Here is a 23,229-nt window from a genome sequence, read left to right on the forward strand (position 1 = left end):
CAAAATGAGTGCATGGATTTATTACTTAGAACACAAAAATGATGCAGTAAAATTCTTGTCCATATTTGTTCAGCTGCTGTCATCTGATACCATGATATACTGTTTCAGATGCAAAAGAAAAGAGTGTAGAACAATCTTAATTTCTATTCTTGTAATTAAAGCTGGTCTAAATGTTAAAATTTGATTTAAAAAAAAAAAAAAAAAAAACCCACCCAAATACATGTATTAAAATTACAGGGACATTAAACAATTGTCATCAAGAGATATTGTTGATACTTTCCAAAATGTTTTGTGTTTTTAAAGACAATCTCAAATGTGATCCAAGTAGGTATGAAATGACGTGCTCTGTGAACCATTCTAATGTTGTTTCACTAGGGCTACTCCCGTAAAGGTGCAGCATTGTCTTATATGAATCGGTTTGATGAGGCTGCTGAGGTCTACAAGGAAGGTTTGAAGCTTGATCCCGAAAACAAGCAACTGAAAGATGGACTTAAAGAGGCCAGCAACAACCTTACAGGTAGAATTGCACTACTTGTGATAATTCTTAAAAATATAGAGCCGAATTTACAAAGCGTGTTTTTCTTAAACACAGATGTTTAAGATTTGTAAATGTATGAAGTTACTTTTGTGATAGTCTAAAAAAAAATGCTTTGAAAATTCAGCTCATCATTTTTGTAAACAATGTTTATTAACATTTGTACATTTGGGATTGATGAAGAAGCAATTGCCTATATTATTATTAAGATATACTTCCAGTATCTTTTCAAGTTACTTTTGTGATAGTCTAAAAAAGGCTTTGCAAATTTTTTCATAATTTTTGTAAATAATGTTTATTAACATTTGGGATTGATGAACAAGCAATTAACTATATAATTATTAAGATAGACTAGCAATATCTCGTCAGATATGTTAAAGAAGAAACTTGCGACCAGCTGGTAGGTTATTCTTTCAGATTAATAGTTCACATTAGCAGTATGGGATGTTTGGTATGTACTTTTCGACAGATAGAAATCCTGGATAACACATAACAGCTTACGACTGATACAGAAAAACATTTCAGTGGGCCCACCAAATGCTCCTCGGGCATGACCTAATCATATTTTTATTATAAATAACTGAACTAGTGTATATATTGGTCAATGATTCAAACTAATCTGTACCACTGTAAACATTAATGTAAAACTGCATCTCCTGGAATTGAATACTGTTAAATTTCAGGTCCAGGTAAAAGTCAGCCAATGATGAATCCATTTGCTGATCCCAATCTCATGGCTAGGCTCGAAGCTCATCCAAAAACTCGCGAGTTTCTCAAGCAGCCGGATTACAGGATGATGATCCAGCTGATGCAGCAAAGTCCCGGAGGACTTCAGTGAGTTCCGTATTCATTCATTTACTCTCTCATATGTAAAGAAATTCCCATTGGTGACTTCGTCAGTTTGATATATACTGTTTTGAGACACGCTAAGAAAAGGTAATATTACGACTATCATGCCCAATAAAAGCAATTTCTTTGTACTGATAAATAAAATGATTAAGTTGTAATTTTTTATGACAATGCAATTGAATGGATAATCTTTATATTTTATAATAAAAATTAATAAATACTTTTTGCTGTAACTCGACACTGAAGGGAATATTTTGTTTTCAAAATCTTGATGAGCGATATTTCTAGTCCATTGAAAATTGATTAGCAACCACTGTTTAATGTTTTAAAATTATGTAGCGATCTCTAAAACTGGTTCCCTGCATTGTGCAACTTTTATAGAGCTCTTTTAATTGAGTTAGTAATGAAAAAATATCTTTCTTGAATATTTTCACTGTAGGAACATGCAAGATCCTCGGATCATGACCACACTTGGAATTTTACTTGGACTGGAATTTGATGAGAAAGCAACAGAGGAGAAAAGAGAACACTCAAGCAGTAATGATTCCATGGCGAATGACAAACCTACAACAAATGGAACTACATCATCTTCTTCGTCAACATCATCATCAGCATCGTCACTGACATCTGACCAGAAAGAGGTTGTTAGCCCGTTGCCCATCCTGACATTTTCGACTGGCCTGCCCCGGTGACAGCAGTTGTCTTTGTTTATTCTGACAACAGGATATCTTTGTGTTCATAATGTCAACGGTGATGTGACAATCACAAACAGGCGATTATGTATTGAAGAATGTTCAGGAAGCCTTTTGGTGTATTTAATTGTAAAATCTGTAGTACTTTAAATAATTCATTTTTGAGTATGTTCTTTTACTAATACTATATCCAACCAGAGATTGGCATTCATTTCATTCATGCATCATATATCACTGTGCATTTTGCCTATTTTCAACATCATCTTTTAGGCCAACCTTTCATAAAATGGTGTTTGCTGTAACCATGACAAAAACTTTGCACTCTTGATACTCTCTCTCTCTCTCTCTCTCTCTCTCTCTCTCTCTCTCTCTCTCTCTCTCTCTCTCTCTCTCTCTCTTTTTCCTCTCTCCCCCCCCCCCCCCCCCTCCCCCGCCCAATCTATGATATTTTTTCTCATCTGAATTAAGAATTTATAAATATAACATTTTGATTGTAATATGACCCTGCTAAATTGGTGGATCTGGTTACAACAAACCAACATTTTCTTTAAGGATGGTCTCTTGGTCAACCGCTGACAGGTTTTTTTCGGCTATTTGCACATCTGCTTGCTTTGTTGTTTAATAGGTGGGTTTTTTATACTAAATGCACAATACTTGAGAAGTTTTGATTGTCAGTGTGGTGTTCCTTATGGCAGAACTGGATAATTTATTTATATCTATATATTCAGGCTTTAGAGGAAAAGGAAAAAGGAAATGCTGCATACAAGAAGAAAAATTTTGAAGAAGCACTCCAGTGTTACAACAGAGCTTTTGAGCTTGATCCCACTAACATCACACTTCTGACCAATAAAGCAGGTATATATTTTTGTTCAGATTACTTTTTGATTGTTATTGGTTGTTAGTATGTTAATTTGTTTCATAAAATACATTAATATTAATCAAAGGTCATCAGTTTGTATCTATAATGTTTTATGTGTGAGGAAGGTTTTAAAAAACAATATTTTCATTTAATATGTATAAAGAGGGCAGGTTTTGGGGTGTTTTTTTTATATATTGTATTCTGTAATACCTTCCTGATTGCTTTGTAAAAAATGAAAACCTGAAAAGCATTTTAGTGCTAAAAATGTTGTTATTCATATACAGTAGGTGGTCTAAGTATTATTGTCTTTTATGTACAATATTCTTTTTGTTCTGATGATTACCAAAACCGAAAGTCGTGTGGGACTTAAAAAGATGCATATATTGTGTTATTTTAATCTCCTTATTTAAATGTAGCAAAGCTTGTTTCAATATACTTGTCAACAATCTTGTCATATTTTGGTAACAATGTCATGTTTCAAAAAATACAAAATAGTAATTAATGTTTGTTTCAGCTGTGTATTTTGAACAAGGGGAATATGACAAGTGTATTGAAGAATGTGAAAAGGCTGTAGAATTTGGCCGAGAACAAAGATCAGATTTCAAATTGATTGCCAAGTAAGACAGATTATGCATTTTGCTACTATAGTTGATTCCAGTTAACACTATATTAGTCAATAGGAAGGAAGGAAATGTTTTATTTAACGACGCGTTTTTTTTACTGTTATATGGCATTGCACATATGGTTAAGGACCACACCATATTAAGAGAGGAAACCTGCTGTCACCACTTCATGAATTACTCTTTTTGATTAGCAGCAAGGGATTTTTTATATGCATCATCCCACAGACGGTATGACACATACCACAGCCTTTGATATACCAGTCGTGGTGAACTGGCTGGAGCAAGAAATAGCCCAATGGGCCCACCGATTGGAATCAATTCCATATCAACCGCACATCGGTGTTCGAGATTAAAAATTTGGGGCAATATCCCAGTTGGATACTAACATTTCAAAATCAGGTATACCACCTGAAAATTTAGTATTCCACTTAAATGAAATTCATAACTAACATCGTAACAAACTTGGATGACACTGTTCTCGTTCCAAGTCTATTGCAACACTGCAATCGCAATCATGGAATTCGTGAAATTTGCAATCAAACGGAATCTATTTTTGAATGATACTAACATAAATTAATATTTAGCAGTAATTTGTAAGTTATTCTGACATTATTAATGATAACCTACCTGTATCAATTTTCTGCAGACGTGGAATCAATATCTCAAATAAAATTTGAAGGGAGGAAACACCAAACAAAAACAATAGCGACTTAGCGGTTCCCTGTCTATTGCTACGCCGCTATTGCTCAAGTGTAGCATTAGATTGGGTATGAGATGGTGGGTGGGGTGGGGGTATATTATGGCATAGCATTAGACTGGGTACAAGCTCGAAAATACTGATACATAGACAAAACTACATATATGTGGTTTTCTGATTTCTGTATTCCACAAGTTTATTTCCTGCAGGAAACCCCGATGCCGCAGGCAGAGGGGTTTCCAGCAGGAAATACACGAGTTGAATACAGAAATTGGAAAACCACATATATGTAGTTTTGTATTTATTACATACCCTAAATTGGAATTTTTTTTCCAAATAATAATTTAGAAATTGTAACACTGCTAGCTAATGACGGGGATTTCTAAATTTACACAACTAGGTCAGCTGTGTTACTACGGGGACCGAAGAACCACCAATTATTATACATAGGAATATAGTTCTGTTTAAACAATAAACAGAAATAAGAAAGAACGAGTGAAAAGTTACCTATAATTTTAATGATATTGTTTAAAATGCCTTTTAAAGACAATGTAATAGCTAAAATTCACGAACAATATAATATTTAATTTGCTCGTAATACGTCAGAAAACCTTCAGCGTGCCAGTTTTATCGACGAAGAAAAATGTCAAGAATTGTTCACTCAGTGTCTGAGTCGTCATCGGTGTGTTTTCTTTTATTGATGTTCATGGAATTATTCGTTGCTGAAAAGTTTAAGTTTATATTAAATGTGCCTCCATAAATCATCGCTCCACTGAATAATCTGGTGGACAGTTCATTCAAGTTTTCTACATGAGGAGACGGCATTGTTGCTAAAGTCGACGACGGTCACTTTTCGCACCCTAGTTTTGGCTTCGTACACAATAAATATAGCATATCTTACCGTAATTTCACTAGAAATCCATATTTCGTAAAAGGTGCAATTTTTTAATCACAAGATTTTGTTCAAAGACATCCAAGTACATTAGTAATGTTAAGAAGAAAAAAAAATCAATAGCAATTTACATTGGAATTTTTTCAAAAAGGAATCGTCATGTACCCAGTTTATGGTTATTGTAAGGAGATGCAAAGTGACGTCATTGGAATACTGACGTCATTTAAATTCAAAATTAGCTATATTATTGCAATGCTGCGCCACATTAAAATAAAAACTAGTCTACTAACTGTGACCCCTGTCAAATTCCTATAACAAGCAGACAAGGTTGTTTACAGGTCGGTACTTTTTTTCTTGTTTTTCATAATTCTGGACAAAATATTAATTTGAAGTTTTGAAAGATGAAAGAAATAAAACGTACCTTTTGTCAAATATATCATATCACAAAATTACGGTTCGAGATGTTTTATTTATTGAAAAAGAATAAGAATCGTGTACGATGTAACGAAGCCAAAACAAGGGTCCAAAAAGTGACTGTCATCGACCTTAACTATCGTGGATTGAAAGCTTGTTGGTTAGTAGTGTTCCCGTCTCAAGTTTTGGTATCGCGCTCATTAAATTGTAAATATTTGTCACAGTTTTCATCTGTTTTCAGTTCAAATTTTCCACAAAATAACATTTTAAACAAACCAAGCACAAACTTTGTTTACATATCGCGAAGGGCATTCCCGGTAACCATGTGCTATAAATAGTAGCGTTGAATACGGTATAGTTCCGGCAGTTGAGTTGAATACGGTAAGTTGTATTCAATTCTTGTATTCAGAGCTGTATTTATATAGTAAGATTTAATGGGTATGTAATAAATATATATATGTGTGTGTGTATATATATATATATATATATATATATATATATATATATATATATATATATACAGTCGAACTTGTCTATGGCGGCCACTCGTGGGACATTACAAAAGTGGCCACCATAGAGAGGTGGCCGCCATATGCAGGTCATATATGTCCGAATTTTTAAAAACAATTACACGTATGTTGCAGTAGAACTATTAAGGAGCCATATACATGTGCAAAAACGTAATTAAAAACAAGACAAAAAATTATCATCTATATGAAATTTTATTAAGTGAAAAAGAGAATATTTAACAAACAACAAAATAATGGAGCACTGTTCTGTGCATTAAAGTCACTGATTATCCTTTAATGTTCACTTGCTAAAGAAGTCACGTATCTTGCTTTGTTTGCACGTATTTTCAACTCGCATGTTTGACGCACTTTCCTGAAGTTCCATCACAGAAGTTACGATATCACATTTACTGTGGAAGAGTCCAAATTCTTTTAACTTTCGAACATATTGTTCGGCCTCTGACAGAGAACACACGGTGGTAGTATCCACACTTTCTTCGTCACTGCTAACATCTTCTGATGATTGGGATGGCTCCAAGTTCTTCAGAAGTTCCGAAGTTGGTCTGGTCCAGTTCAAAGATCCTTCCTCACAGATTGGAATACCGGCATCTGAGTCGGCCAACTCTTGAAATGTACAGTTGAACAGCTGCTTTGACTTGGCCAATATAACTAGAGCCAAGTCGTCAGTGTCGACGTCACTGGCTGCACTAATAGCTACTTCAGAATCTTTGAACCCACATTTTGCGAAGCACTTCTGGATGGTGGATGCTTCCACGTGTTTCCATGCATTGTGGATCCAGTAGATGGCCTGCAGAATGTTGATTTCTTTCAGAAGCTGTGAACCACACTTGCTTGTATCCTTTTCCATGGCAGAGATCACGTGCTGTAGTTGTCTTTTCCGGTATGTGAGCTTCATTGTTTGTATGATGCCTTGGTCCATCGGTTGCAATTTGGAAGTGGTATTTGCTGGCAGAAATACTAATTTCACATTACTGAGTTGAGTTGCAGGGTGAGATGGGGCGTTGTCGACAAAAGTAACATTTTTCTTCCTTGTCGTCTCATCTTGCGGTTAAATCTCTGCAACCACCACTCAAACAATCCGGTGTTCATCCATGCTTTCTTGTTGTTGGTGTATGTTACTGGTAGAGATTCTGGTGTTATGTTTTTAAAACAGCATGGTTTCTTGCACTTTCCTATGACTAGAGGAACACCTTTTTCTCCGGTCATACTTGAACATAGTGCCACGGTCAGTCTATCCTTAGAGCGCTTACCGCCAGCACATTCATCACCTTTCACGTTAAGGGTTGCCTTTGTTGTATCCCTGTAAAACAGACCGGTCTCGTCCATATTGAAAATGTCCTTAGGAGCATACCCGTCACACACCACAGGCAACTTTGACTTCCAGTCCTCAACTGCAATGTCACTTACGTCACCTCGCTCCCCACTTAGTGTACCTGCGGCGATGTTGTGCCTATGCCTGAATGAATCCAGCCACCCATTTGACGCCCTTAATCAGTGGACCGCTGACATTTATTCTACGAGCAGTGGCATCTTGGAACCATTTCCAAACCAACATGTTAATATCCTCATTGCCTGTAAGTTTTCTCTGCCTTTTTCTGTCAGAGGGCTGGTTGTTATCATAATCTGCCAACACCTCCGCTTTTCTCTAGAAAAATGCCATCAATCTGAGTTCTACCCACCCCAAAATGTTCAGCAATTTTTCTAGCACTCAATTTGTCTTTCTCGGATTTTTTAATGACCTCTACTCTCTGTTCCAACGTTAACGCGATCGGCTTACTGGGTTCAGGTGGCATTTTGAAAATAAATATTTAATTCCTTCTAGAGTTGACACATTTAACTCCAGTTGTTTTAGGCTAGATACCCTCTTATCAACTGCGTTTAATGACCACTGCCGATGACTAGTACACCGCACCGTTAATCCAGATTAAAAACACTTGTTAATTAACGAACACAGCTAAGCGACCGACGACCTTTAAAGGACCGCTGTTTATCAAGCCAATTGGTTATATCAACAAAAACATCTTACTTTTTTTTTTTACGATTGCCAACATTTCTTTATAACTTGCACTAAAAAACAATTGTGGCCGCGATAGCAGGTTCATTTTCGCTTTTTTATGACAAAAGTGTGGCCGCTGGCTGCGTTGAGCAGGTGGTTGCCATACAGAGGTAAAATATATAGTAAAATTCATTGGGGGGACATCAGGGTGGCCACCATGGACAGGTGGCCGCCATAATGCGCAATGATTAATGGATAATACATAGTACTTGATACAAAATACATAATACGTAATATATACAGTGGCATGGGAATAAACGCATGGTGAGAGAATTACATGAAAAGGGTTGTTGGTTGATCAGAATCACGCTCATATAAATTCACTGGCCACTCTGCCATATTCTCTCTCTCTCTCTCTCTCTCTCTCTCTCTCTCTCTCTCTCTCTCTCTCTCTCTCTCTCTCTCTCTCTCTCTCTCTCTCTCTCTCTCTCTCTCTCTCTCTCTCTCTCTCTCTCTCTCTCTCTCTCTCACACACACACACACACACACACACACACACACACACACACACACACACACACACACACACACACCGCTATAAAGATCTGCATATTTGCACAAGAACAGACAGTCATGACTGGTGGGATACTGGGTTCTTGAAGTCTGGTATCCAAAATTAAATTCTGGTATCCCCAGGATATCAGGATACCGTTAATCTCGAACACTGCACATTAAGCAAAGGCTTTACCACTGGGCTACATCCTGCCCAAGTAAATAGGAAGGAAGGAAGGAAATGTTTTATTTAACGATGCACTCAACATATTTCATTTACGGTTATATGGCGTCGGACATATGGTTACGGACCACACAGATATTGAAGGAGGAAACCCGCTGTCGCCACTTCGTGAGCTACTCTCTTTTTTTTTGTGGTACACTGGCTGGAGAGGAAATAGCCCAATGGGCCCACTGACTGGGATTGATCCCAAACTGACCACGCATAACGCGAGCGTTTTACCACTGGGCTACATCTCACCCATAGTAAATAGAATATTATGGCTACAGAAATAGATTGTTGAACTCTACAGGTGTTCATACTTTAGCTTATTCTGCTTACTGATGTGCCAAATAAGGCCATTCCAGGGCTAGCTCTGGATGAGCAAAACATTTCGCCAAATTGCCTATTAAAGGCATACTCTCGAGTGCCTAATAAATATAGGGGCTCAATAAGCAAAGGGGCTGGAAATTTGTCTAAAATCAGTTAAAAGTAGGGTGTGGAATTAGCATAGGGTGTGGAATTTTTTTTAAAAACCAATAAGAGTAGAGTGCGGAATTAGCATAGGGTCTGGAAATTTAGCTAAATTGTAAAAATTGACTAGTAATGAAAACAGAATTTGGTTTCATGTAAAAATAAAAATAAGTGTTTTGGAAATAATAAAAATATACTATTCAAGTATTGTTATTTAATTTAGAAAACAAGCGGCTCAGAAATAAATAACTTGTAGTAAATTCCATAGTATTAAAAAATGTGTCACTATAAACATACATGTATGTTTCTATTATCTAACTGTTACAACTGTGTTATTGTCACACACAATTAATTAAAACTGTAAGTGTGTTTGTACGTTTAAATGAAATTATGATAATTAATTTTTTGTGAGGCGAGATTGCAGCTTTGAAAAAAAATCCAAAAGTTCCAGGCTTGAAAACCAAAACAATAAGGGTGGATGACAGCTCGCTAGATTCATCTCCTATATTTAACACATGGTTAATTATAACAAGACGTAATTTCATCAACTTAATTTTTATCTGTAACATTCTTTATTTTTAAAGCAGGGGCTGGCATGCATAATTCTCAGCTGAAGATTCACAAACAACTGTGGTCATCGGCAATGCCAGCTGTTAGCAGAACGCGCCGGAACTGGAACGCGGTTAGGGGATGTAACTCTGCCTAATTTTTATCGCTAATTTCTAATAAACTCTATTTGCAAGTGAAAATAAAAAGGTTGAGTGGAATTTGTAATTAAAATGAGTGGAATTTGTAATGTAAAAAAATATATATGTATAAAAAGAGGAAAGAATGTTGATAAAGTTTGGGCCAGTTCCCCTTATCCTAAAGGAACTGTACTTTATCTACTCTAGTATACACAGCTTAAAAAGTCATATTTACCGTTAAGAATTTGGTACCTCCCGTCTTCAGTGTTTGGTGAAAAGATGAAGTGTTGAAGTGTAATTGATTAATTTATATAATAAAGTGCTTGCAAGAATTGTTGCATCGATTTACAGACGAACACTCAATCGAACGCATCCTTGGAATTTACCCAACCGAATAAAACCGAACCGAACCGAGCCGAGCGATAAAAACAAAATGGCGGATAACAGTGTTCGTAAACGTGTTTACATTTTGTCGTAGAGTAACATACTTTGTTGTGCCTTAATAGTTCAAATGATCAATTAAGCAATCAGAAAAACAATGTATGTATATTAATAAATAAATAAATAACTGTATTATTTGACCACAAAAGTTAGCATTTTATTTGACAACTCGGAAAATTGTAAATTCCGCGATTCCGTGATCGCGGAAAATCGGTACCATTTGCTAAATTAAGAATTGTAATAAGCGTTGGGCGCCGAATTAGCGTAGGGGGTTACATTTTTTAAAGATGTAATTAAACATAGGGTGCTGAATAAGCGTAGACACCAAAATTTTTTCACAAATTTAATAAACGTAGGTGTACGTTTATTTGGCACTCGAGAGTATGCTACAAATATTTCTATCCCTTAAAAAGTGCATATTTTTCACCTATTTATTCTATAAGCATATCAAAACACATATCTGCAAAAAACAGTGGGTTATCACCGGGCTAGATATTGTTTTCCACATCTCGGACGTCGTGTTATTTTCTCATATTTTGTGAACAAATACCTTAAAATTTAAATTTGTCATAACCTATACCTAATAAAGACTTTTTCAATTGAAATACATGTGAAATTTAATGTATATGTGTGCATTATAGAAATTATTTTGGTACAACGTAATATCCATTAACTTTTGTATGTTCTTGACAAAAATGTGGAGTTATTTCAATATATTTAAATTACAATTTTATATTTTATTAGCACATTTTAGCTTGTATAGTTTTTTTCCGACCACTATAAAATTCCCACAAGTCGTGTATAAAGACTACTAGCATATCTACTAATAATAAAAAAAATATTTCAGTACTTACTCAATAACACTGTTTTGTCTATCAACATTTCTAGCAATAATAAAATGTATATAACTCTAGAAATAGACCAGAAAATATCTTATAACAAACGTCTGTCAGGCGTGGAACCAAGAGGGGATGTTGGAGTGGTCCTCTCTCTCTCTCACCCTCCCCCCCCCCCCCCCCCCTGAAAAATTCATGTATATAAAGGCCCTTATTGGAATTTAGTGGTTTAGTGATGGAACATAATATATATTACCGTAATCTCATTTCAAATCAATATTCTTTAAATTGTTTGTGTTTTTTTAATTATCAGGTGCATTAGTAATTTTCAATTTTCCCGGCATTTAGACGATGGAAATCATGCACCCAGTGTATTATTGTAAGAAGATGCAAATTGATGTCATTGTAATACTGATGTCATTCCAATTCAACAAGCTACCGAAGTATTGTCTAATATATGCGTGGCAGTTGTGTGCCTAAACAACACCCGAATATGCCTTTATACTTTAAAAATTGCAGAAATCAAGTTATTTTCTACAAAATGTCAATTACATGAAATTATTTTGCCAAATTAAAATAAAATTCGCTAGCTGCTTTCAAAATTCACAATTGACGAATTTGGCAAGTGCCAGAGCTAACCCTGCATTCCAATTTTATTTGTTTACAGATGAAATGAAAATAAGGCTAAGTATTTTTTGTTGGATTTTTTTTTTTTAAAAAGAAAGAAAATATTGTTCTGGATTATATAGTGGGGTTTTTTTTAGTCATATGCTCCTAGGGATTATGACTGCATAAATTCTGTCATTTTCATACCACTGGAGTAACATTAGGTGGGAAAAAAACAAATGTTAAGACTTACTAGCGACTGTATTGTACATGTTTACGTCTAATCTGTTATTTTTTTTTTTTATAGAGCTCTTGCACGTATTGGAAATGCATATTTGAAAAAAGATGATCTACATAAAGCAAAAATATATTATGATAAATCCTTATCAGAACACAGAATTCCAGAAATGGTGAAGAAATCTAATGAGGTAAATTTTCTTTTCAACCTAACCGAACCTCATACTAATAACATTTTACCTCTGGAACAATAGACTGATCCAAACACCCCAACAGCCAATGGGATAGCTTAAAATCCTCCAGTGAGTCTTCTGTTTCCTGTTACGGTCATGAGATTGAAGTTTCCTTCTTTCTGTCTTTTTTTTAACTCTTTGTTTTATCTAAGACTTCATTTCATGTTGGTTAATAATTAAAGCTATGTTATTATCAAGTTGTGAATCCATATTAGTACAAGATTAATTCATCATTAGATTTTGTTGCAAAATAGTATGTATCTTTGTGAGTACTGGCAGTTAAATATTTATAGATGATGCAGTGAGTGTATGATTTCTTGTTAATTTGTCATTCATATCAAGCCTTGAAAATTAGAGAGTAACCCATTTTGATAAACATTTAAGAAAAACATTACAGAGGAGGAATTTACAGTCAGCTGGTCAGGTCATAGGGCTTAATGTGCATATTCATAGCAAACTGTTGTAGCACACGCCTGTCATGGGCACAGGTGTCAACTTACTCCAGCTCCTTTGTCCAGAAAAGGGTTTTGGGTTTGTAGAAGAAGGCACCGCCCACGCTAGTCCAGTGCAAAAGAGCACTGGTAGCACGACCAGGGTCGGTAGTGGGCTGGGGTACAATCAACTTACAGTAAACCTCCAATGATCTACCATAAAACAAGTACCATATATCTTCGCCTGTAAGTCGATCTCGGCTATAAGTCGGGGGCCCTAATTTCAAGCCCTGAAAACTTATTTTTTTTATTGACCCGTTTATAAGTCGACCCATGAAAAACAACTTACAAATATTGAAATAATTCTTATTTTCAGCACATGAGAACAATAATGTACAATTTTTGAACAAAAGAAAATTATTTTACAAACTTCGGTTTTCACGTTTTGTACATCGCAATATAATCAGACTATTCCAATCAAACTAGCATTATTACATAGCATCAAAACGAAATATTCCCTTAGTAGAGAGTGAAAGCTGTTTGACTGTTACTGTATGGTACTGTACAGATGGTTTTGTGCACAGACAAAAACTTTATTTATAAACACTGACAACAGATCACTACGATAAAACTGAAAGTATCATGTTTTGCCGCCATATTAATACATGTAAGGAGGATAACTCTGGAAAGTACCAAATGATGTGTGTCCCTATTGCTCTAGTGAACTGCAGAGATCAGTCTATTTTAAGAGAAAGCTCAGTAATATTCATGAAGTTAATCACCAACAAAACATTGTTTGAACAACCATTAATGCCAGTGACCACATTTCAAAATAAACTCCGGCAACAGGTAATTAGTATTGTTTACATTTTTGCTATTAGTCATGACTGTTAATTTAACTAAGTGGACTGTTGTCTTGGCATGTGAATGAGATCGCACACCTTTTCGCATAACCAAAACCGTTCTAATGCCAAAATAAATAGGTTATAAAAAATAAATGTGTCAAATTAACATATTTGAGTATAAATACATGGCATACTTCAACAATAAAACTCGTAAAATAATCCCCAAAACAGTAATATTTTTTGGTGAAATTTTTTTACCCTCTTATAAAATTTGACTTATAGGCGAAGATATACGGTAATAATTTTTATGGTTTTTTGTAGTTTGGTGTTTTTGTTATAAATTACAAATAATTGGAATAATGTCAGTGTTAGAATTTTTAATTAATGTTTTTTAGCTGACATAAACCAAAATGCCATTTTTAAGAACAAGAGCCTAATGAATGTTTAAAATGTTTGCCATTTTCTTTATCAATTATTTAGTAAATCATAGTAATTTCATCTGATATACATGTATTTTCTTATTGACTTTCAGTTGGAAAAGGAAATCAAAGAAAAAGAAAGATTAGCAATGGTTAATCCAGAACTATCATTACAAGAAAAACAGAAGGGAAATGAGTTATATCAGCACGGTACTAACAGTTGTTTTCTTAGTATTTCTTAAAGAACCAGTCCACTGGTATTTTGTATATTTCTGGTTGAGTAAAAAAAAAAAAACAGCCTTCAAGATGTACCTTCACTGTGAATGTGCTCAGCTTGTTAGGTAACATATTTAATTCTGTGGAATTGGAATTCTTGTAGGTTTTTTTCTTCTAATTTAAATCTCAAATTTTAAATTTATTGAAATTTACTATATAGACACATGACCTTGAACCAGTAATCTGTAAATCAGTGAACCATTTGACTTCATAAACAATTGACACAAAAATTACTCTTGTTAAATTTGTTTATTATTTGTTGGATTACAGAATAAAAAGAATAACTGGCCAATGGTGAAGGATGTGAGGGGTGTTCTGGTCAGAATACATTCTTACCATCGTGGGCTAAAACCAATATCCTAGTTAACTATTAAACATACTGTCCTGAGTTGGATGCTATTGAAACATGTTTTCAACCGACAGAGCATTTTCAATGACTAATATTACCTATAAAATGTTCTTGTTTAAAATATCAGCGTTTGTATTATACACGGTGTTTCAGAAGGCGAGACTGGATTTTTACCTCCCAATTATTTTGTATGTATAAATATATATATATTACAAAGTAAAAAGAAGGTTTTGCTACTATAAACACTAAATTCCGAACCACTGATAAATTACTCCTATCTTTGATTACGTTTAGATTTTGTCCTGACAGAATCGTTAAAAAACAATGACACCGATTCCAAATACTAGATGGTAACTATGTCACCTATATCAACATCACTGAAATCTCCTAGGATAAAAAGCTTGAAGGCTGCCATTTTGTTTTTTTGTGGAATACTCTCCATGAGGGGTGGAAGGATGTGACATAATCTAACAACATGACGTGATATTGTAGAGGCAGTAATCATGACATTATATTAATTACATTACATACTTCAGAGGCTTCCACCCCTCTTGAAGTAGTATTCCATAAAAAAGCAAAATGGTAGATGGTAAAAAAATTACATGTTTTTTTCCTAGCTCTCAGCAAGGTCGATATAGAGGACTTGGTTACATTTTAGTGTGTAGAATCTATGTCAGTGTAATGGTTTTTTCACAATGTCTGTCTATACAAAATGTGGGTGGAATCAAACGGTAATTAAAGGTAGGAGAGTAACTTATCGCAGTTGTTAGCAATGTGGTTCGGACTTTAGGATGACCAGAAACACACTGAATATACCATCACTGATATTCTAAACAAGAAAATGTATTTAACATCAAACTTTAGTTGTTAAAAGGGCCTTGTTATTCAGAAACATTTTACAATGGCAGTTTTTATAATTGTACGATTTAATCTCTCTTCCTCATTATCCACTTGCAGGGAAGTATCCTGAAGCTGCAAAATGTTACACTGAAGCAATTAAAAGGAATCCTGATGATCCTAAACTTTACAGCAACCGTGCAGCCTGTTATACCAAACTGATGGAGTTCGAACTAGCACTAAGGGATTGTGATACGTGCATAAGACTTGATCCTACATTCAGTATGTATTAGCTGCCAACATAACTTCATAACATTAAGAATTGCAGAAATCTGGGGATTGACATTGAATTTGTTTATTCAGTCCACTTTTAGTTAACAGTTACTTTAATTTGAGACACATTATCATGTGGTCATTTTCTAATATTTCTGTTTATTAATCACCATCAAAAACAAATTGGTGCAATTTTATTAAAACACTCAATACAAATAAATCGTGATTATCAGTTAAATCTTTGGAGTTTTATTACATATAAAATTTTGAATAGTGTTCTATCTCAGTTGCTTTTTGTATTCAAGTCTTATAGTCTGGAACACTAAACTGTTTTTTTTTTTTCAGTTAAAGGTTACTTACGGAAAGGAGCCAGTCTTCTTGCTATGAAAGAAACGACTAAAGCTGCAGTAGCCTTCCAGAAAGCTCTCGATCTTGATGCCAGTTGTCAGGTTAATGTTTTTAAAAAATGATTTATTGAGAAATATTTTTGTTAGAAATAGTATTTCTGAATAATGAATTTTTTTCTTTTTTCCCCATTGTTTATGGCATAAGCAAGATTTATATTTAGGGGAAGCATCTAGCTCATTCACCTGACTATACAGACTGGTCACAGGATTGAACCCTCTCAGTAAACCATTATCTGATTAGGTTTTCTCCTGTCCCTTTTTCTCGTTCCAAACAGTGCACCACAACTGGCAAACGGCCGTGGTATGCGATTTCCTGTCTGCAAAAGTTTATATAAAAGATCCCTTGCAGACAATGAAAAAATTTATCTGGTTTCTTCTGATGACTACGAGTTAAAATTACTAAATGTTTGATATTCAATAGCCGATAATTTATTAACGTGCTCCAGTGATGTCGTTAAACAAAAAAAACTTCTTGCTTCTCCTGACCCAACCAGTGCCCCATGACTGGTATATCAAAGTTCATATGTACTGTCGTGTTTGTGGGGAAACTGCATATAGAAGATCCCTTGATGTTGATGGAAGATGTAGTGGATTTCCTCAAGACTATATATCAGAATTACAAATTGTTTAACATCCAATAGCCGATAATTAGTAAATCAGTGTGCTCTAATGATGTATTTAAACAAAACAAACTTCAACTTTTGCTCGTAATTATCGTTTCAAAAGGTTTCATCTTGAAAATATCATCTGGGACACACAACAGTTCATATTTTTAAGGTATTAACCTGGAAGAAACAAGGATATCTGAGCTACCTTAAGTTTATAGGAAACATGTTGAAGAGATGTTTCTCTAAACTCTGGTTCTGGAACAATAAAATAATGCATACATCATAAGAGTGCCATTGCAAAAATTATCCATTGTATATAGGGATGGGATAACACACTGAATACTATATTATGTCCCTTCTGTAGGTTTTATTCTTTATGACATTCATTTGTTTTGTTAAAAAAACCGGCTGAAATTACCAGTGACATTCACGGTCATCTATCATTCTTGTAAAATGAGGATTTAAAATACCTATAAATGCACAGAAACTGAATATTTGGAAAGATTAATATATCGGTTGTTTATGTTAATATTGATTAACAAGGTCTCACTGTAATGGAAATTGTTACTTTCCAGAAAGGTTATTAATCAAGTTTTTAAAAAGTAAAATTTTGCTTAAAATATTTTAGGAAGCGATTGACGGTTACAGAAAGGCAATGCTGGCTGAGAACAGTGACCCTGACGCGGTACGGAAGCGAGCGATGGCTGACCCTGAAGTACAGCAGATTCTTCAAGACCCGGCCATGAACATGATCTTACAGCAGATGACCAAGGACCCCGACGCTGTTAGAGAGTGAGTCTCGTTATAGTGGACCACATTTTACATATCAGACATCCTTTGGTGATGATTTTCAATCAAGATTTGGTGGTGATTTTCAATTTGCAGTTCTCATCAGTTGGTGTGTCCTTCACATGCATTTATGCTTGTGCGCACACACACACACACACACACACACACACATACACATATATATATGCACTATAACACAACACAGTAATTAAAAACATCTCCAGCTGAAGAGTTCAAAGTTATTTTGTGTTGGAAAGTATTAGTGTTATTTTTTGTCTATAGTCTAATATTATCCAAAACAAATTTATAAATTAAATCAGTGTTACAGGTGCATTTGTGGTCAGATATTCAGTATTCACTCCATTATTCTTCACCACTGTGTTTTATTACAGTAAATATTTGTTATCAGATCGGCTATCATTATTGTTGTCATGTTAAATAAAAACATTATTAAAAAATCATATTTTAACTGTAAATCGCCACAGTTACATAAAAGGGACATTTAAACACACACATACACACCAAAAAGACAACTTTCTGAATTCAACAAATGGGACATCTACAGTGGTGGAAAATATGAATTTTTGAAGCCAATGCATGTGGTATAGTGGGTAGCAACTTGTAAAATTAATCAATTCAAAATATGTATTAAAATATTTTATTTTTATTTTACAGACATTTGAAGAATCCTGCTGTTGCAGCCAAAATACAAAAGTTGATGGAAGTGGGAATTATTGCAATTCACTGACGAAATGACAAATCTTGAAAAAAAAAAAAAAAATTCTCAATCACAATACTTCACGGCGAAGACATTCATTCATCCATTCATTTTTCTGTGACTGATATGTTTTTGTGAAAATACAAATAATAATAATGATAACCAAACCACATTAATGTGGCTCTTTGCTTGTTTGTTAATTAAAATTGATAATAATAATATATAGCAGGAACTAAAACTAGAAAGTCATTCTTTGCCCATTTTATGCTCTCTAGTTGTGTAGTCTTTTTGAGTCTAAATTGACAGATTATTAAGTTTGTTTATAGGCGAGGCAGAAGTATATAACTGGAAACTATTACAATGCTGTTTTGATGACAATATAGCGATGGTCATTTATTTATTAGACCATGGTGAACAAATTCAAAAGGGAATGCTTAACAAATCTCCATAACGGGCAATTGATGCAGGTTACTCTTCTAAATCTAAAGAAAGGGAAGTGGTTCTTGTTTTTTTATTAACCAAATAGTAACAAAATTATTTCTGCATAGAATATGAAATAAAGTTTATATATGTCCAGAATCAAGACTAGCATCATGCTAAATTGTCTTCAAAATATTTTTTTTAAATTCAGACAATCCACTGAAGAAAAAAAAATTGTAATTTTGAACAATACAACAGTCCTTTATTGTTCATAACTAGTGTAAAGGTCATTCCATCCCAAAAAGTTATATCTTTGAGCAGTGACAGACATTTTTGAAATTTATGTAGTCATATCTTGACAATGCATATAGTGGTTGCAGGATACAACCTTGATAGCTTTAGACATTATTAACACCGGGGTGGAAGAGATGTATTTGTGAAGGGAAAGGGTGTTTGTTAAAGAGTTACATAATGTTTTCAAAACAATAGCATTTTTATTCATAAATTATAATGCAGTCACACATGGCCATTTATTTCCTTAATGAATTTTTAAAAATGTTATTTTTGTCATAAAACAATTAGTTTTTTCACAAACAATCCAATAATGTTGGTCGTTTTGGGTTAGTTTGACAGGTCAGGGGATAGAGGGAGGTGTAGGGGATAGAGGGAGGTGTAGGGGATAGAGGGAGGTGTAGTCTTTGTGTTACAGGTTACCAGTCATCATGTGTGAAGGTAGTAATAAAATGCCAGATTTTGCATTATATAATTGTTGAACAGCCCCCAGTGGTATTTGTTGTGTTGTACATTAATTGTTAACTACACCTGTGTGATCACATACTGAAGTTTAAACATATTTCCAGCTTTTAAAAATTAAACTTGTAACAAACTGCTTTAGTGTATTTGTTGACAACTCTGTACAATTGAGCTCTTGAGCTCAAATTATTTCCAACCCTATTCAGTAGCAAACCACAAGATCATTGCCACGTTGTAAAATCCGTGTTGTTCAGCACAGAGAATTGTTGGCAGTGTGGTATAGATCATTGAACAGGATTACTCGGCACTGATAGCGGATTTGTTGGTAGCAAAGCAGTCTTTGTTCATTTTAGCATTATTTAAAACTACCTTGTTGCTTAAAAAACCTGAAAAAATTCCCATATTCTAACAATTTTGACCAAATAAGAAATGTTTGCCCAATACATTCAAGCAGTGATATTGCTCAGCATTTGCATACACACATTTGCAAATATCATTGTATAATGTGTTCAAAGACTTAAATGGATATAAACATCCATAGCAAGTTGCATTTATAAGCAGACCAGATTTGGATTAAACTTGATAAATATCTTGTAATATTATTTTTGGTGGTCTAGTTGTGTCGGAGTACTTGTATTGTTACTATTGAGGCCCCGACATAGGCTGGTGATAAAGCGCACACCTGATACACAGTCGGTTTAGGATCGATATCCATCAGTGGGCCCATTGAGCTATTTCTCATTTCAGCCAGTGCACCACAATTGGTATATCAAAGGCTGTGGCATGTGCTATCTTGTCTGTACAATGGTGCATATAAAGATCGCTTGCTACTAATGAAAAGATGTAGCAGGTTTCCTCTCTATGACTGTCAAAATGACATCCAATAACCGATGATTAATAAATCAATGTGCTCTAAAGGTGCCGTTAAACAAAACAAACTTTTTGTCCTGTTGAGTATTTCTTCTAATATGGGAATCGACATCATGTATTTGATGTCGTTAAAGAAAACAAACTTTTTGTCCTGTTGAGTATTTCTTCTAATATGGGAATCGACAACATGTATTTGATGTTGACTGTAACATATGATAGTCTCATATGCAATTACATATTTTAGGTCCTACATTCCATCTAGATGGTTTTTCCCAAATAGAATTTATGTGGGAATGAACATGTGATGGCTATTTGTTAACTGAAAATACATGAAAAGGACTAAAACTTTAGATTAAAAAATGCACTATGTCTGCATTAATGACATTGATTGTTTATGGTATATTTATAACCAGTTGTCGTCGTGAAAGAAAAAAAAGAAAAAATGGACTTTTGAAAAACAAAGGAGTGCTATAAATCATTTCTTAAGACTGATGTTTCAGGAGCAAAATGAGGTGCCAGAGCGATCACACTCCTTATACTGTTTTTCTGATTTGTTTTAATATGAACATGGCAGATTCAACTACAGTAGCACCTTCCTTCTTGTCCACATCCAATAGCCAATGATTAATTAATCAATATACTCTAGTGGTGGCGTTAAACAAAACAAAACAAACTTTTCCATCTTATCCAATACTATATTGGTGCTTGTCATAGACATGATTGAGGTGAGCACAGTGTTTATTGTAATTGTGGATAATTTAAGAATGACATCTAAATGGACGTGCCTTTATAAAATTTCAAGTGAATAATTCAGAGGAAAAATAATAGATTTTTGTAATAACTTTGGCATATTCAGACTAAGATAATCACATTTACATTAGGTACCCAGACCAAAACATTTTGTTATGCTGTTTGTATCTTTAAATCACTATATGGTTTCAGAAATAAATTTCATGTTAGGATTAATGATTTACTGCTTTATTACAATGTGAAATAATTATATGAAACCAGCGCAGCATAAATTTTTATTATGGCAAGAGAAAAAAACGACAGTAACAAAAACTAATTTTCTGTCTTAAATGACCAGTCTAGTGTAATGGTCAGGCACAGCTGAATACAGGCCCCCATTGAAGTCATGTATTTTATAATTAACATTCTACGACCGTGGTTTAACTACATCAGTCAAATCACCCATGCTGTAAATTGCAGTGAATAGATCTCAAATCTGTCATTTTATATTCAAATAGAGGGGCTCTGCATCTTGGACGGTGTAGTGTTAATCTATTATACTAAATCAAGTGATTCATTGGGGGTGGGGAATCATTTGGTCAGTCCCATAATGGTGAAAAAAAAAAAAAGTTGCATTTTCATCTCTGAATACAATCAGCAATAATGATTGTGTATTTATGTAGGGGCAGGATTTAGCTCTGTTAGTTCGAGGTGCTTGGATTATAGGACTGAATTCCTCGGTGGACCCATTTTCTAATGGGGGTTTTCTCATCACAGCCAGTACTTAATAACTGGTATTTCAGAGTTCTCACATCACAGCCAGTGCTTCATCACTTGTATTTCAGAGGCCATGGTATGTGCTGTGTTGTCCTGTTTGTGCGAAAGTGCATATAAAAGATATGTTGCTGTTTGTGGGGAAATGTAACTGGTTTCCTCTAAGACTATGCTTCAAAATTACAAATATTTGATACTAATATTCTTTGATGTGTCATTAAAACAAAATCTTAACCTTGTGTTTGTGTGCATTCTAATATGTAAGTCTTCAGAGGATACCCACTACCACATTAGTAGCAAGGGATTTTTTATATGCACTTTTTCACAAACAGCACAGCACATACTATACAAGTCGTGAGCAATTGGTTCGGATGGAGGTAAAAAAAAAAATGTTTTGCCACGGTTCGATCCTATGGTATCTCGAGTGAGTCTTCTACTAACTGAACTAAAACCCACCCCTTTAAATTTATGGAGTGGGTGCAATGGGTCTTGTACATTATCATCAATGGACCTGTTTTCCTCCTACCATCATAACAAGTGCTCCATGACTGGTACAGCAAACACCATGGCATGTGCTATTCTTTCTAAAACAAAATCATTTGTTGCTATTTGGTAGATATAGCTCATGAGTTGGCATTGGGTTTTCTGTCTCACTCCAGATGAAATTTCCATATGTTAGATAGTAAAAGCCACATACATGTGTGTAGTTAAAAATGTGCTGAAATCTCAAATTATCCTTTCCTTACTGTTGTCATTTCAGAACTTTATTTCTCTTGGGTAAATGTGAATGGCATTGCAGTGCAGGGGAGAGGATATGCTTTGGTGCCTAAAATTATGTAAAATTCTCAGTTTATTGCCTTGGAAGAGGAATTTAGTTTATAATAAGCATTATTGCAATGGTAGTATGTTTGTACTCTGTCATCAGTCATTAGATAGATTATTAACTTGTCACTTAAGCATTTGACCTTTAATATTTTACATATAAATGGACCAAGTTATAGGTTATTCTCAGCAATTGCAACAGTTTATGAATAACAGTGTGATTATTTCAAAGTTAACTTGACAAGTATATATTTGTTACTAAATAACCATGTCGTTTGTCATGAACAGTAGTTTGCCATAATAAAAATAAAAGCCGTTATATATATATTTATTATTGTGTATTTAAATCTTATTGGCAAATGCTAGGTTTGTTGGTAGTGGTGTGTGTGATTTAAATCTTTTAATACTGTAATCTCATTACACACTATGGCAATTAAAAGACTGGTGAAAAAAAGTTATGAAATCTGTTATTTCCAGACATGGTAACAAATACATGTACCCAAGTTTGTCATTATGTGTTGGTTTTCAGGAACCGTA

At 34.4% G+C, this 23,229-nt stretch overlaps 1 protein-coding gene across 1 annotated transcript in view; it reads left to right on the forward strand.

Annotated features, from left to right (window-relative positions):
- The window catches only part of LOC121371122 (stress-induced-phosphoprotein 1-like), a 38,006-nt gene extending 18,372 nt beyond the window's left edge, over positions 1 to 19,634 (forward strand). The window contains exons 3-13 of the mRNA XM_041496786.1: positions 376 to 517; positions 1,219 to 1,369; positions 1,824 to 2,025; positions 2,805 to 2,931; positions 3,450 to 3,552; positions 12,210 to 12,330; positions 14,181 to 14,277; positions 15,650 to 15,811; positions 16,148 to 16,251; positions 17,446 to 17,609; positions 18,282 to 19,634. Of these exons, the coding sequence (XP_041352720.1) occupies positions 376 to 517; positions 1,219 to 1,369; positions 1,824 to 2,025; positions 2,805 to 2,931; positions 3,450 to 3,552; positions 12,210 to 12,330; positions 14,181 to 14,277; positions 15,650 to 15,811; positions 16,148 to 16,251; positions 17,446 to 17,609; positions 18,282 to 18,354 (1,446 nt within the window). The 3' untranslated portion in view covers positions 18,355 to 19,634. The remainder of the gene's footprint in view (positions 1 to 375; positions 518 to 1,218; positions 1,370 to 1,823; positions 2,026 to 2,804; positions 2,932 to 3,449; positions 3,553 to 12,209; positions 12,331 to 14,180; positions 14,278 to 15,649; positions 15,812 to 16,147; positions 16,252 to 17,445; positions 17,610 to 18,281) is intronic.
- The last annotated feature ends 3,595 nt before the right edge of the window (positions 19,635 to 23,229 follow it).

The sequence above is a fragment of the Gigantopelta aegis genome, chromosome 4, assembly GCF_016097555.1.
Source record: "Gigantopelta aegis isolate Gae_Host chromosome 4, Gae_host_genome, whole genome shotgun sequence".
Lineage (NCBI taxonomy): Eukaryota > Metazoa > Mollusca > Gastropoda > Neomphalida > Peltospiridae > Gigantopelta > Gigantopelta aegis.